General features: G+C 36.8%; 1 protein-coding gene across 1 annotated transcript in view; it reads left to right on the forward strand.

Annotated features, from left to right (window-relative positions):
• SCP2 (sterol carrier protein 2) overlaps positions 1-16,748 on the forward strand; it is a 76,782-nt gene that overhangs the window by 21,741 nt on the left and 38,293 nt on the right. The window contains exons 4-11 of the mRNA XM_004679021.2: positions 659-790; positions 2,000-2,064; positions 2,312-2,438; positions 6,265-6,328; positions 7,613-7,699; positions 9,399-9,549; positions 11,345-11,492; positions 15,364-15,471. Coding sequence (XP_004679078.1) covers positions 659-790; positions 2,000-2,064; positions 2,312-2,438; positions 6,265-6,328; positions 7,613-7,699; positions 9,399-9,549; positions 11,345-11,492; positions 15,364-15,471 — 882 coding nt within the window. The remainder of the gene's footprint in view (positions 1-658; positions 791-1,999; positions 2,065-2,311; positions 2,439-6,264; positions 6,329-7,612; positions 7,700-9,398; positions 9,550-11,344; positions 11,493-15,363; positions 15,472-16,748) is intronic.

Below are 16,748 nucleotides of genomic sequence, written 5' to 3' on the forward strand. Positions count from 1 at the left end.
CTGCCTTGCCATGTGGATCTCCTCCGGGGCAGGCAGGGATTGAACTCATGCTGAAGTGGCTTTAGCTTCTTAGTGCAGTGCTTTAACCCGCTGTGCCACCAGGGAGGGCCCTTAAGATTTAATTTTTAAAGTGCCACACTATGAAGCTCTCCATAGCCACTGCAGCATGAGTTTGATCCCAGGCTAGGGAACTGACCCACATGATATAGCAGACCTCTCCTGACTTGCCTACTTCTCCCCTCAGCAGTGAAGTTTGGTGGATCTGCCTGTTCTGCTCCCTACTCTATCTCTGGTGAATCCTCTCAACCTCTGTCACCTCTGGCCTGTACCCAGGTCTTGTATGCATCAACAAGTAAATCTTTAAAAAAATTAATTTTTATTTATTGATGTGAACAAGACCTGGGGTATAGGCCAGGGTTGCCAGGGTTGAGAGGATTCATCAGAGACTGAATGGGGATCAGAACAGGAGGATCTACTGAAATACACTTCTGAGGAGAGCAGTGTGCAAGACAGGTCTGTTGTGTTATCTCCTTGACCAGGGATTGAACTCATGTCATAGAGGCTAGGGATAGCTTGATAGTGCTGAGACTTTAACAAACCCTGGGATGCCCCACAATTAAACTTTTATTTATTTATTTATTTTTATTTTTCTATACAGGTGACTCTACCTCTGGGCAGAGGGCTATCTATCACAGTTTGGGACTGACTGGAATTCCTATAATTAACGTCAACAATAATTGTGCTACTGGTTCTACTGCTTTGTTTATGGCTCGACAGCTGATTCAGGGAGGTAAGGAGCACTCACTTAGGTAGTGTACATAAGTAGATGTGGGGTTATTGTCCCCCTTTCGTAATTTCTCCATATGACCATCAGAGAGATTGTTATACAATATTTATTTTGTTAAAAAAAAACACTTTAAAAGATGTAATTTATATACCATAAAATTCACACTTTTAAAGTATACAAGTCAGTGTATTTTAGTACATTCACGGTTATACAATTCCCACTGCTATCTAATTTTAGAACATTTTAGCACCCTGAAAAGAGACCCTGTACCCATTAGTAGTCACTTTTCTCCCCTTTCCCCTTAGCCCCTGGCAGCCAGTAGTCTATTTTCTATATCTATGGATTTATCTATTCTAAATAATATATGGCTTTCTGTGGCTTCTTTTACTTAACATTATATTTTCATAGTTCATCCATTTTGTAGGACATATTTGTACTTTATTCACTTTTATGGCCAAATAACAGTTGCAAGTTTACGTTGCATTTTGTTTATCCACGTAATCAACTGATGAAATTTAGGTTTTGTCCATTTTTTAAATCATGCTAGTATGACATTTGTGTATGTATAATGATTTCTGTGACCATATGTTTTCAGTTCAATTGGTTATATATAATATTCTATAATTATCCAAACAGTCTAGGATCTTTTATCAGGCCTTCTTTTCTGTTCTACTGATTGTCGTTTATTGCTGAGCTACTCAGTGTTTTAATTGTGGAACTTTATAATGTCTTACTGTTTGGTAATGCTAGTGTACCTCCTTTTGTAAAAGAAAAAAATTGACAATTCTGTTTTGTTTTGCTATTCACTTGAACTGTAACATCATCACAAAGGTGTCCTTTCCCTCCAAAATAATTCTTTTGTGATTTTAATCAGTATCCTTTTTAATAAAACTTTTACTTTAAAAGAAAATTTTTACTTAATGCCTTAATATTAAAAATTAACTATATTTTTCTTTCATTGAAGCATATTTCTGTTATTCAGAAGTTTCATTAATATATTGAGAATCAAAGGAATACTTAAACATTTTCTTAATTTTTTCCTCTTATCTGGAAGCATGAAAAATTTTTCTATAAATTTTCATTTATTAAAAATATTACTATAGTATGTGTTTCCACTTTATATAAATTGAAATACTTATTTGAGGTATTTAATGATATTTTGTATGGTGGTTGGAAATTTCATTTTTCAAAATAATTGCATTTTCTTTTAAGGTATGGCAGATTGTGTCTTGGCTCTTGGGTTTGAGAAGATGGAGAAAGGATCTATTACAATGAGTGTGAGTCTCATTTACTGTTATTTTGGAGTTCATCATAGAGGAAATTTAATTTATCCTGTTAATTTTGTGAATGATGAAACTGGTATTTAGAGGTTTCCCTTTGAAACATTTCTGAACTGATTTGATCCACATTTACTGTTTTGTAGTTTATTGTGCACTTTGAATAAGCATATGTCTTTGCAACACTGTCATAGATCAGAGACTCACTATGTCATTACTAACTTTTACTTTTTTCCTCCCGTTGCAGTTTTCAGATAGGACCAATCCATTAGATAAGCATGCTGAGGTCCTGAGCAATAACTGTGGATTGTCTGCCCACCCTTTTGCTTCTCAGATATTTGGGAATGCTGGAAGAGAACACATGGAAAAATACGGTATTTTAATAAAATTTTAAGATTTATTGGTAGTTACATGCACATGTTAAGAAACAATAGCTATTAATAAATAAGGGAGTGTGGAAGATACCAGGATATAAAATTATTTTTTAATTAAGATGGAGAAATAGTATTGGAGAACTTAGTTGTAAAAAAAGTATTTAAGAGATGCAGCAGTGAGAGACTTGGAGTGGCTGGGACCTAACGATGAGTCTCGTCAGGGACTGGGGCTGAGCTGTGGTCATGGGGCGCTCTCTGCTGGCTGGTTTGGCGCAGCTCCACAGTGATTTGCTACACTCACCTCCAGGGTGCCTTGTTATTCCTAATGATAATAAACTGGAAGGTTGAAGAAGCAGAGCCATTCTAATTAAGGAGTTTCTGAACACAAAGAACTTATACATGTGGAAAGAGGACATGACCAACAGCATTAATTTATTCAAAGGAGGCCACAAGGTATCCCTAGGTATACCTCAACCAGAAATCCCCAACCTCCCAGACCATGAGTTATGGCCTGGAATATCAGCAACTGTTTTTTTTTAAAGACCTGCCGAGGGATTGGCTGTCTCCTAGATAAAGATGAAGATGACAGTTGTAACAGGGCCTGTCTGCCATTGGCAGTGGAGCAGATTCACTCTGCCACAGTGGCAGCGAGTGCATCACCCTGCAGCATATACAACTCCGTCTCCAACCCATTGGAGCAGGTGGAACCTGAGACCCCTCTGACACTGAGCGACTTCAACTCCTATGTCTTTCTGGCAGGCAGTCCTGGGACAGATCTTATAGTCCATAGAGAATCTTTGCAAAGCTGGCAGCTCCAAACTTTGCAGATAAATTATGAAGCACTGAAAGGTAAATACTTCAAGGCCAGAAGAAAGCTGAGGTTCAGCGCTTTTCTGAAACTCAAACAGAAATGGTGAGCACCATTGAATGGAAACTGGAAGCAAAAATGAGAAAGGAGGAATGATACTATCAGGCCCTGGAATTGATGGTGCAGCAGGAGAAACAGAATCTGAAACTAATAAACAAACTGCTTTCAAATGCAATCACATCCTGAGACTGAAACAGGAAGTAAATTTGTGGGCACAGTTCTCTTAGCTTCAAGCACAGAATGAAGCTCTGGGGTTGGGCCTGGACAGCAGCCTAGCTGTAGTGAGGCTTGTGGCCCTGCAGAACCTCTGTTTCATCATGAGCAATGTGCATTCCATAAAGCAGTGAGTTCCTGGAGCTAAAACATTGAATCTTGTCATTGAAATCCTTAAATCTATAGATAGAATTTCTGAAATTAAAGATGAAAAGGGTCCTGCACCACCAGATGTTTTTAGGGGAGCTAAGGGGCAGCAGCGGGCAGGTCAGGAGAGGTCTGCTGCGCCATATGGATCACCTCTGGGTGGGGATGGAATTCATGCTGACGTGGCTTTAGCTTCTTAGTGTTGAGCTTTACCCTGTGCGCTACCAAGGAGAGCCCTATTTACTGAGTTTTAACAATGCCATTGTGTCTTTAAATACTCAGTTTAAAGCCTACTAAAAATATTTCTCATGAGGTACAAATTTCATGACCTAAAACGTATTATTAGGCAGCAACAATGAGGAGCATTTCCGCCAGGGGAAAGTACCTATGGCTTCTCTAAGATTCTTTTTGGTGAACTCCCTGCTGTTTTAGGCTCTAAGGATTTATTGGAAGGTATCTTAGTAAAAGCTAGTGATTTCTTTAAAGTTGCTAAGCTTGAAAAAAGCAATTCTATAATAAATGTTTTTCTTTGTCATCCCAGAGCAATAACTGTAAAATAAGTGCAATGACTCCTCCTTGATTTCATAAGTAGAAAGAAGTCTGTAGACTTTTTTCTGTAGAAAAAAATTCAGTCAGACCGAATGAGTCTGATTGAAATGATAGCCTAGGACGTTTACCTTTGCCCTGACTCAGTGCCCCTTCTGGTTCATGCCTGCCCCTGTGACCTTCACAGAGGTGGCTCCTGTGGTTGATGGCCTAAGTGTGGGGTCCCAAGAGGTAGGCACTACTGATACCCCATAGGGACCAAAGTGGACGCAGGCACCTGTGGTGTGAAGCCCTGTGAACACATCTCTTTATGGACTTCAGATGTGAAAAACTGCTTTTGATTGATGGTTTATTTTTTATGATTTAATATTTTTACTAACATACATATATTATACATACAATGTATACTGTATATACATATAATATGCAATAACAATACAGTGTTATTAAGGTAACATTGGCTTACAACACTGTGATTTAGGGAGGTAGCTTCATACCTTTTCAGATGTATATTACCTCCATCCCCACTTTCAAAGCACCTGTATCCTTTACCCGAGGTCATCGGGCCCTCTCCCCCTTTTATTCTCACCATCTCCTCCTTCCACCTCTAGTAACCTCAATTATATAGTAATATTTTTATGGTTTGTTTTATCAGTTCCTTTGTTTTAATTTTGTTAGTTTTGTTTCTTTTTATTCCACACATGAGTGAAATCATCTGTTTTTTGTCTTTCTCCTTCTGACTTATTTTACTTGGCTGGAGTAAAGATTTTGAATGTCTTATTGGAAAGCAATCTGTTTAACTTTTTGTAACCCATTATCATCTGAACATAATGATGGGAGAACCCTTATTTTTAGTAACATTAAAAACTCCCAAATAAGGAAAAACCCAAACCCACACTATTTCTTTATCTTGTCCCCAAAGATGTCCTAATTTTTTTCTTTATTTTTTAATCTTCTTCCTGATATCCAAATGCTATGTTTCACTTGATCTACCAGTCAGTCCAATCAAACAGCTGTATTAATTTGATGTAACTTCTTCTTACATAGGTTACCTCCTGATCACCATTCTCTTTGGTGTGAGATCTTCATTGTTAAATCTACTCTCTTCTTTTTTATCTGGGGACATTTGCCTTCATTTGCCTTTCTTAGCTCCAAAGGAGAATTTAAAGTTATTTTAAAAATAGTAAAAAGAGTTTTTGTAGATTTCACTTCACTAGTATGCTTGCTTTTGCCTTCTTGACATTATTCTTAAACTTCTTAGTATAGTTTATAAAAAACACACTTATTTCTTTCTAGGGCAAAACTCTTCTGAAGACCCTTCTACCTTATCATAAGGAAAGAGATCAAACCCTTTAGGGGTGTGAGTTGTAAAATTCACTTAATCCGGGGGCATGGAATGTTTTGGCAGGTTCCTTAGGAATAATTGTCAGTGCTTTATTGCCTTCAATACAATAGATTCCCAGTCTCTCTCTCTCTCTCTCTCTCTCTCTCTCTCTCTCTCTATATATATATATATATACACACTTTTTAAAGATTTTATTTATTTATGCATACAGAACTGGGGTACAGGCCAGAGATGCAGGGGCGGTGAGAGGATTCACCAGAGACAGAGACCAAAACAGGCACTGCTGAGGGGAGCAGTGGGTGGGTCAGGAGAGTTCTGCCTCACCATGTGCATCACCTCTGGGGCTGGGGATAGAACTCGTGCTGAAATGGCTTTAGCTTCTTAGTGCTATGCTTTAACCTGCTGAGCCACCAGGGAGGGCCTGTATTTTTTATTGTTTAGAATGGTACCTAAGTTATACTGGATAGAATAGGCTAACTTGAGATATTTTATATCATATTCTTATTAGTTAATTCAACTCATTAAATATGCCCAAGTTTAATTGTAAGGAAATATTGTGTGAGGGGTCAAGGTTGAGGTTTTCTACACTGATCTTCATACTCAGGGGGACTGTCAGAATTTTTAGTAGGATGCTGAATATGATTGCAACATTTGTGGGTACACATCGAGGAAAAAAATCCAAGAATAAATTTTTACTTTCTCTATAGGAACAAAAGTTGAACATTTTGCAAAAATTGGATGGAAAAATCATAAACATTCTGTTAATAACCCGTAAGTATTTCTGAAATAAAAAATAGTGAAAAACTGGATTATTCTGCTCTGTGTATACAGTTTTAAACAAGCAACTGCAATACTTCAGGGATATCAACTAGAATTTTTTTTTTCATATAAAAGCCTTGTGCTAAAGTAAACTTTTAACTACTTTTCTACTTTTTTTTTTTAAGATTTATTTTTTAATATAGAACTGGGGTATAGGTGCAGGGGTGGTGAGTGGATTCAGCAGAGACAGAATGGGGAGCAGAACAGGCAAATTGAAGAAGTACACTGCTGAGGGGAGCAGTGGGGGAGACAGGAGAGGTCTGCTGTGCCATATGGATTATCTGCAGGGCCAGGGATTGAACTTGCACTGAAATGGCTGCAGCTAGTTTGCAGTGCTGCACCTTAACCTACGGCACCACTGGGGAGGGCCACTTTTCTACTTTTTTGGGGGGTGGTGGTGGTGTTTCTGTCACTACTCCAGAGTTAATGCAGACCCCCTGAATTAAGGACTCAGTCCTTCATAACACTACACTCACATCAGATGCCAGCAGCAAGTAGGATCCAGGCCATCTTCTTTTCTGATCAACTGACTGTCAAATAGGGGATTCCTATGACCCTTTTAGGTTTGATAAATCTCTAGAATGACTTGCAGAATTCAGGAAAGTTTTGTGCTTACAACTGGATTGTTATTCCAAAGGTTACAACTCAGAGTCAAATGAAGCAACACATAGGATCAGGTCTGGTAGGATTCTGACTGCAGTCTACCTCCATTCTCTCTCCTCAAAACATACTATCTTCTTTAACATATCAAGGTACTCACCAACCAAGAAGCTCCATCAGGCTGCAATATCCAGTTTTTATGAAGCTTCATGGTTCAGGGATATCTGATTAAATCATTGGCCACAGGGTTGAACACAATCTCAAGCCCAATCTTTTCTCCAGAGGTCAAACTGGCTCAGAAATCCCAGCCCTACATTCACATTGTTGGTCATCCTGGTAACCATCCCTGTCTCTTGTCTTCCCCTCCACACAAGTAGTCCACCTGGAGTCACCTTATTAGCATAAAAGGGACACTTTTATCTCTCAGGGGAACTCCAAGGGTTTTATAAGCTTCATGCCAGAAACCCAGGACAAAGATTAGACTTTAAAAAAAATTATATAGTATGGTATTTTGGAGTTGGGCTTCTGTAAAAAAGTTCAATTGAAAAGACTTATTTGTTAGAGGTTGAAATAGTTCATAAAAATTCATCTCTGGGTTGTGGAAATAATATTTACATTTACTTATTTTGTATTTAGGTATTCCCAGTTCCAAAAGGAATACAGTTTAGATGAAGTGATGAAATCACGACAAGTTTTTGATTTTTTGACTGTTTTACAGTGTTGGTAAGAAAAGCACATTTTAATATTTAATAGAAATATCTGGATGTATATTACCTGTATCTGCTTTATAGAACTTCTGCTGATGTCGCCCTCACCCTACAATGAGTTCCTTTACCTCTTACTTCTGCTTAAAGTCAGACTGTCTCTTCTCTTGGAAAATTACATATTTTACTTCATTTTCTTGTGAATTATGCTTACATTTCTTCAGCTGCATTTACTTATTTACATGAGACTTAGGAGACAAGATTCCAAAGATTTTTCTCTTGAGCATTTTTTTCCCTCTACTGTGAGGAATTTTACTCCTTTATTGTAAATAAGAGTAAACAAAACAAGGAAAAAGGCGTACTGTGATAATGAGTTAGTACTGTATATCTTCTGTCTGTCCCTAGTTAGTTTTTTTTTTTTTCCTTCCTAATAAAATCCATTGTTTATAGACACTGAATATATCCAATTTTCTGTTAGGGACAGACAGGAGATATACAGTACTAACTCATTCAGACCTAACAAGTGGTTGTGCCCTGAAGCAACTGTCTAGGTGGGATTCAAGTGAACAAGGATGATCAGCTTTTATCTATTGCAATATGAGGCTGTGGACATTTATAAGGTCCAGCTGACCTCACAGATGGTTTCTTTTGTTTGCTACTTTTTTTTTTGTTTGTTTGCTACTTTTTTGCTGTGAGAAAAATTTTGAGTCTAACCAAACCATAAACTTTGCAGTGTCCTCTGTTCTATCCTTTCCTAGTTTCCAAAAGAATTCCAAGACTAAGTTACTTGGGAGAGAGTATAGCAGGAAATGCAGAGATGGAAATTCAATCTATAAGATATGCTTTATTGTCATAATGGCAGCAATCTGAGATAATGGCGGATATGTTACTCCCAAAAAGACATTCTGACATCTTATCTTGAGCTGACCATTTTCTAGTGAATTAAACAAAGATACTTTAGTGGAAAAAACCAAAGTGAATGTTTCAGGATTGCCCATCATGGTTGGTGTACCTGGTATTTATCTTGTTTAGCCCCCAGAGTTAGCTGTCCCAGGCTTGTTTATCTTGACTCAGGTGCAGATCGACTGAAATACACTGCTGAGGGGAGCAGCGGGCAGGTCAGGAAAGGTCTGCTGTGCCTTATGAGTCAGGTCTCTGGTTGGAGCTATAGTGGCTGGCAGAAGCTTGATAGTGCTGTGTCTTTAACCTCTTCGCCCCCAGGAAGGCCCCAAAAGAAGAGTTAATTCAAAGAGGACAGATCATTAATCATGCAGTATTTGCATGCAGCCTATGCTGTGTGTGTATGTGTGGATTCCTATACTAGATATGGTGTCCTTCCTTGCTCCCTAACTCCCTATTAATAGAAGTGTTGGAACTAACTCGACCTATAGTAGAAATAACTTTGTGAACTCTTTAGAAGTCACCAGAAGATACCTTATTCATCTGCAAAGGCAAATCTGGGATTCTTTGCGATAAAAGCTTTTTGGGGAGAGGTTTTTACTTAGAGAATCTCGCAGTGACTGACAGCATTTAAGTTCTTTATAGAAGTTCAGTACCCAAATGGGAAACATCTGTAATATTTAACAGTTGATAACCCATAGAGGACAGTCCAATAAACAGCAAGTTTATTCAGTCTTTTTTCCAGAAAATAACTCTTTTCCTGAAATCCTAGGATTGATGTGTACCAGGTGTAAATAATTATTTTTACCTCCTCTCAGCCCCACTTCAGATGGTGCTGCAGCAGCGATTTTGGCTAGTGAAGCATTTGTACAGAAGTATGACCTACATGCCAAAGCTGTGGAAATTTTGGCACAAGAGATGGTGACTGATTTTCCAAGTTCATTTGAAGAAAACAGCCTTATTAAAATGGTATGTCCTGAGAGCCTGTTCTGTTAACAAATTGAAGAATTTCTGTTTAAAATTTCATAGTGACATCATGTTGTCTCAGGTCTGAAAGTAATTTAATTGAAAAAAATTGGTCTATAAAATTTAATTTTATACCCCACCGTAAGTATCTTAAGAACATAATACACTTATGATAGTGTTAGGCATACAACTTTTAATTAACTAGCTGTGCTATTTACTTTTATTTTGAGTTAACTAAACATACCCAAAACTCTAATTTTAGAAACTTACAAAGGTGTTTTTTAGGGAACTTTCTTTGCTGTTAGTACTTAAGAGAAAAAATCCTGATTGAAGATTGGGACAAAATGGAGGAAGTAAAAAAGATGAAAAAGTAGGCCTAAAGTTAGTTGACTATTATTGCATTTATAAAAATAGATATGCATGTACAAGGATACATAAATGATCATAAAGAAAATTACAGTTTGTAAAATTATTTTACAACAATGCTTTGAATTTTAAAATATCCCTGTAACTTGCAGATGATCAGAAAGCTAGGTAGGATATAGCAGAGATGTTCAGGTTTTTGAATTACAGTACATTTTCCACATTGGAGTTTTATTCCTTGGAAAAAAGTTGAACTTGTTTGTTATTATTGAACCAAGGAGGAATTAAGAACATGAATTTTAGAAAAATAATTTAAGCCTCCCTCTCTGGTGGTCTAGAGGTTAAATCTCAGTGCTATCACTGAGATGGCTCACCTCCTGAGTTCAGTCCCCAGCCAGAGAGCTGACCCACATGGCGCATCAGACCTCTTTGGTCCAGCTCTGCTCCCCACTCTGTTCCCGGAGAATCCTCTCATTTCCCCACATGTCTGGCTTATACCCTAGTTCTTCTGTGCATAAATAAATAAAATCTTAAAAAAGAAAAATTGGGCCCTCCCTGGTGGCGCAGCGGGTTAAAGCACAGAACTGAGAAGCTTAAGCCACTTCCTCATGAGTTCGATCCCCGCCTGCCCTGGAGGAGATCCACATGGCGTGGCAGACCTCTCCTGACCCGCCCGCTGCTCCCCTCAGCAGTGTACTTCGTTGATCTGCCTGTTCTGCTCCCCACTTTGTCTCTGGTGAATCCTCTCACCCTCCGCATCTCTGGCCTGTACCCCAGTTCTGTATGAATAAATAAATCTTTAAAAAAAAAAAAAAAAGAAAAGAAAAATTGTTTGAAATCCTATATGATCTAAAAGAAGATTTTACATGTGTGTGTGTGCACACACACCACATTCATATATACACCAAACACACACATATAAATTCCCCCATTGCTTTTTAAAGTATCTGAATCTAATAATCAGTTGATAAATCATTTCAAGCTATTTACCATAAGCATATCTTGTGATTTGATAGTATTAAATAAAAAAGATTAAAAATTTTAAATAGAAAGATCTGCAACTAGATAATAATAACCACAGAAACATATTTGCTAGAATAATATAATATTGTCAAAACCAATATGTTTTACTTTGGTCTGAGTTGAAATATGTCTGCTCAAGATTCTTTTACAAATAGTTATGGCCCAAGGAATTATAATCATCATTGTTTATCTTATTTAAAATTATGTATAGAAATTAAAGTACAAAATTTAAGATGTACATTCTCCTTGTGTATTCTTTTATTTGGGCTTTCTGTAATATAGAATCAACTGAGATGTCAATATATGTGGTCAATTTTCAGCTGTTTTGTTATATATATTAGTCTCTTACAATCCTGAAATAAAAGTCCCTGTTTTGATGCTCTTAATTTATTATTTATGGTTTTGTATTTAGGTTGGATTTGATATGAGTAAAGAAGCTGCCAGGAAGTGCTATATGAAATCTGGCCTAAAACCAGCTGATATTGATGTAATAGAACTTCATGATTGCTTTTCCACCAATGAACTCATTACTTATGAAGCACTGGGACTCTGTCCAGAAGGTATTATCTTAGTTAAGATACAGACAAACTTTGTAAATTACACTAATAAAATTTTATTTTCACAATTAAAGAATTTACTAATTGCCTTTCCCTCTACAATTGTTTTGTCACACTGTCATGCTGTGAATATAAGCTATCTTGATGTTGAACACTTTAGAACCTGTAATCTTGGGCAATACCCACACAGAACTAACAGTGGACAGATAGTATTATGTAAATCAGGGCCACTTATAATGTACTGTTAAGTGAGGGGAATGGGGGATAATATATATGTTAACTCCCAACTATTTCAGATTGTGTCTGACTAAGGACTTGCAGGAAAGAAAAAGGAAAATCTACTTTAGTGATGGAAAAATCTGAAGGTTCCCCCCTCTTTTCATTTCTGAAGTGATACACCATTTTCTGTTACTGCCAGCAGTGTATGAGAGTTTTAATCATTTTACTTCCTTGTCACCCCTTGAGGTGGTTTGAAAATTTTAGCCATTTTTTAGATGATAAATTATGTCTTATTTAGTTTTAATTTGCATGTCCTTGATAACTAATGAAGTTGAGCACTTTTTTCTTTTTAAGGTAACATTGTTTTACAGCACTGTATATGATTTAGGGGAGTAGGTTCACACCTCAAATATGTATGTCATCATACCACACCCATCTCTAAGAAGCACTTCACAGTCCCTGACTGTAGACCATTGGGCCCCATCTCCACTTTGTCTCACCCTTACCTTTCCTCCTTTCTTGTAGCCTCAATTCTGTAGTCATTTCTAGGGTTTGTTTTAGTTCACTTTTGTCAGCTCTTTTGCTTTATTTCTCTCTATTATGCATGAATGAAATCATCTATGAATTTCTGTGACTTATTTCACTTGTTCTAATCCCTTCCAGATCCACCCATGTTGTAGCAAATGGCAAGAGTTCATATTTTTTTAGATAGCCGAGTAGTGTTCCATCATGTTATAGAAATAGCCTGAGTGTCCAATAACACAGGAATGGTTAAGAAGTATATAGGACATCATCATTCCTTTGTTGTTAGGCTCGCAGGTGGTTTCCATAACTTGTGCAATGTAAATAGTGCTGTAGTGGATCTAGGAGTGCATATATCCTTTTGAATTAGTGTTTTTGCATTCTTTGAGTAGATACCCACAGGGTATTTGGGATTTGCTGGGTCATATGGTAGATACAGTCTTTTCTTCTGGAACTCTAATAGTACATATATTAGACCTTTTAATTGTTGCCCCCACGGGTCCCTGAGGTGCTGTTCATTTTTTAATCTGCTTTTCAGGTTTGGTCACTTATATTGGTACATATTTAAGCTTATGGACTCCTCCTTACCCTCTTTCTGCTCTTGAATCTCTAGTGAGTTTTTTATGTCAAACATTGCAGTTTTAGTTTTAAAGTTCCCACTTGTTTCAATTTGTAGTTTCCACTTTTCTGCTGAGAACTTGTGTCTTTTTATTAATTTTTAGGGTGTTTATTTAATAGTTCAGGTAACTGTTTTGTCTTTGTCTTATCTTCTATAGCCTGGGACTTTTCAGGTTTTGAATTTATTGCTTATCTTTTTCCCTTGAAAGCTGGCCAAGTTTTCCTGGCTTTGTTTATCAAGTAATTTTGGATTGTATGGGTGAATTCTATGTCATATAGATTCTGAAGAGAGTGTTATCTTTTAGCAAGCAGTCAATGCACCTGTATTTAGAAGGTCTTCTAAGTGATGGTTAAATATTTTTGAATAAAAAACTTCTGTAAGCCTTTGCTGTGCTGGTTTGGATCTGTCCTACACATTCTTAGTTCAGGAGGGAGCCATACACAGGATTTAGTAACCCCTTATCTCACTTTATCCACTGCAAACATCCTCCTTTACTCTTTGGCCTGAAGAGAATTCTTCTAGTTCCTATAGATAGAAATACAGGATTTCTGTTAGATATTTGCTGCCAAGTGCTACTCTGGAACTGTGCTTCCCTTGGGGCAAAACTATTAAGAGTTTAAAAAAGGGTTGTGGATTCTCCATGTTTTGACTCCCACCCTTTTCTCCCTGCTTTTGTGTATTCCCCAGAGTAGGTAGTGTTTTTGTTAACTTTACCCAGTATTTTAGTTGTAATCAGTGGGAGAGATGGACTAGAGTGAACATACACTGCCTTAGCAGAATTGGAACCCAATCTCAAGGTTTTAAGTATAGTGGTGACTTTCAAATAGATATCTCTACTTTAAATAGCTTTTCTGATATCTGGAATCCTATGTCAGCTGCCTACTTGTCAGGTCTTTTTTAGATATCTCATTAGTTTCTCAAACCCAAGTCCAAATTAAACTCCAGATATTTCCCAAACTTCCTCGTCCTTCAGTCTTTCCCATCTTTCACTTGCTCACACTAGAAAGTGTAGACTCATTCTGATTATTTTTTTTCCTCACAATCCTCCTTGAATCCATCTCTGCATCTTATTGCCTGTGGACTCTACCTTCAAAATATACCCTGGATGTGACTTCGTATTTCCACTGTTCATCACCACCAGCTTTGTCCAGAGCACCATCAGTTCTCATTTGCATTACTGTAGTAGTCTCATAACGGGTCCCCCAGCTTCTGCTCTCTTTCAGTCTGTTTTCTGTATTACAGCTTTAACGATACTACTAAAAGAATATAGCAGGTCAGTGTCATTCCTCTGTTCATCTCACTCTGATCTGTCCTCTTTACTATCATCTCTTTGACCTCTTTTCCTCCAACTCTTTTACTTTTCTGTGGTTCTATTGCCGTCCTTCATCAGATACTCTGAGCTTGTTCCTAGCTCAATCTTTGTTCCATACAACTATGTGATTTGCTTTCTCATTCCCTTCAGGTCTTTAACCAATTGTCCTCATCTCAGCGGAATCTCCAATCACTTTGTGTAAAATGTAATTTCCTCATTCTTGTCCTCTTTAACCTGACACTTCCTATATCACTCTTGGCTACTTTTTTTTCCCAGTGGCAATTGTATATTTTATTTATCTTACATATTTCCTGTCTATTACTCATGCTTTTCTCCACAATAAATTAAATTCCTTGAGAGCATAGATTTTTTTCTCTTTCATTCACTGTTGTATCCCTGAGTTCGTAGGGCAGTTTTGGGGAGATATAACAGGCATAATTAATGCTTTATAGAAGTGTATGCATCTCTTTTCCCATTTGTAGCATGTGAAAACAGTCATTTGTAGTACTTTAATCTCTGGATCACTTTGGGTTGACAAGTACATGATAACTTCCCTACAGGAACTGCTGACATGTTACAGAGTTGTATACATTATGGAGGGGAAACAATGTAGTAAATTATTCACTTCTTGGGATTGGTTTTGTATTTGGTCTGCTGTTACTCAGTACAATAACAATATTTACCAGTTTTGAAAGCAATAATAGTTGGTAGAATACCTGTTATGATTAAAGCCTTGTATTAGTTTTTCTGTCAGAAACACACTGAAAAAAGTATGCTTTAATGGAAGGTTTTCAATTTATAACCTAAGTTTATATTTTTAAATCTAGTTTAAAATTTTAAAAGTGATATAATTGTTTCAGTGGTAGTATTATATCATTTCAATTCTTTTGATTCGCTGAATCACTATTATATTTGTAGCAATTTTGGAAGCCAGAGTATTCTTAGGAACAAGTAGAAACTTGGCTTCAGGCAGGAAATATTCTAAAAATATAAGCCTTTACTACTCAATATTTGTAGCTAACTTTTCAAAATGCGTATATCAATTGATATTTATTTGAACTGTTAAAGAGGTGTTTGTCAAAAAAAATTCTTCGCTATAATGAAGCTTTAAAAAGGCCATATAAGTTGTTCCTGTCATTTTTTTTTATTAAAAATGTTCCTGTCATTTTTAATATTTGTGGATATTATTTTTTCTTCTAAAGGACAAGGTGGAAAACTGGTTGACAGAGGAGACAATACTTACGGAGGAAAGTGGGTCATAAATCCTAGTGGTGGATTGATTTCAAAGGGACACCCACTGGGAGCTACAGGTAATACTACATATGGATTTTGTTGGAATTTTTGACAATAAATGTGAATCATTAATCATTTATTTATTTATTTTTAAAAAGATTTATTTATTTATGCATACAGAACTGGGGTACAAGCCAGAGGTGTAGGGGCAGTAAGAGGATTCACTAGAGACAGAGTGAGGAGCAGAACAGGTCAACTGATGAAGAACACTGCTGAGGGGAGCAGTGGGCAGGGTCACCTCTCAGGGCAGGGATCAAACTCATGCTGAAGTGGCTTTAGCTTCTTAATGCTGTGCTTTAACCCGCTGGGCCACCAGGGAGGACCAGTCATTTATTTTTAAGTCATTTGATTTGATTTAAACGTTGTATTTTCTATACGTGTAGCCAGTGCTTTAAATGTTTAGCCATGGTATATTTTATTTTCCTTAAGTACAGTATACTTGGTTAATTGACGAAATCTTGGTTAGTTGACGAAAATTTGATGATTAAATTCAACAATACATTTCTAAAGTTTTTTTTTTTTCAAATAAGTGTGCTGCTTAATTAGCAAGGTGTTGTCAAATGTAAAACTTGCTAGGCCTGTTAGACAAGAATCATTTGAGGGCCTCCCTGGTGGCCTCGGGGTTAAGCCTTAGCATTTGTGGCCTGAGTTTGATCCTGGCCAGGGAGCTAACACACATGGTGCAGCAGACCTCTCCTGTCTTGCTGCTCCCCTCAGGAGTGTATCTCGGTGGACCATCCTGTTCTGCTCCCCACTCTGTCTCTGGTAAATCTTCTTACCCCTGCACCTCCGGCCTACTATACCCTAGTTCTTCTATGCCAAAAGAAAAGAAAGGAGAAAAATATTCATTAAGAAATCATTTGAAATCAGTACATAGTTGTTATGTTTCTGGTATTTTATTTTGATAGAGATGAACTAGAAGTTAATTAGTTAATCTCTTTGACTTTTAGTTTCTCCAATTGTAAAATGAAGAAATTGTACAAAGAAGTTTCTTAAGTAACTTAGCACTAAAATTCTGGCATTTATTTTTATAAAGATAAATGAGTTTTATTCTTTCCAAATTGTCTTACCGATTGATTAAAATTTTATAAATTCTTATATTCTGAAGTACAGACATTATCATTAATAATTTTTCATTACAGCAATTAACTATTTTATTTTGTCACTCAAATTTAGTAAGCTTGTGATTTAATACAGAAAAACAGATTATATTGAGAGTAAGACAGACAAAGATATGTACACAGATAGTTGTATATTTGAAAACTTGCAGTTTGTTTTCTGTCTTATCTGTTTT

This window comes from Condylura cristata, unplaced genomic scaffold, assembly GCF_000260355.1.
Source record: "Condylura cristata isolate star-nosed mole 26May11 unplaced genomic scaffold, ConCri1.0 scaffold00008, whole genome shotgun sequence".
In the NCBI taxonomy this organism is placed as follows: Eukaryota; Metazoa; Chordata; class Mammalia; order Eulipotyphla; family Talpidae; genus Condylura; species Condylura cristata.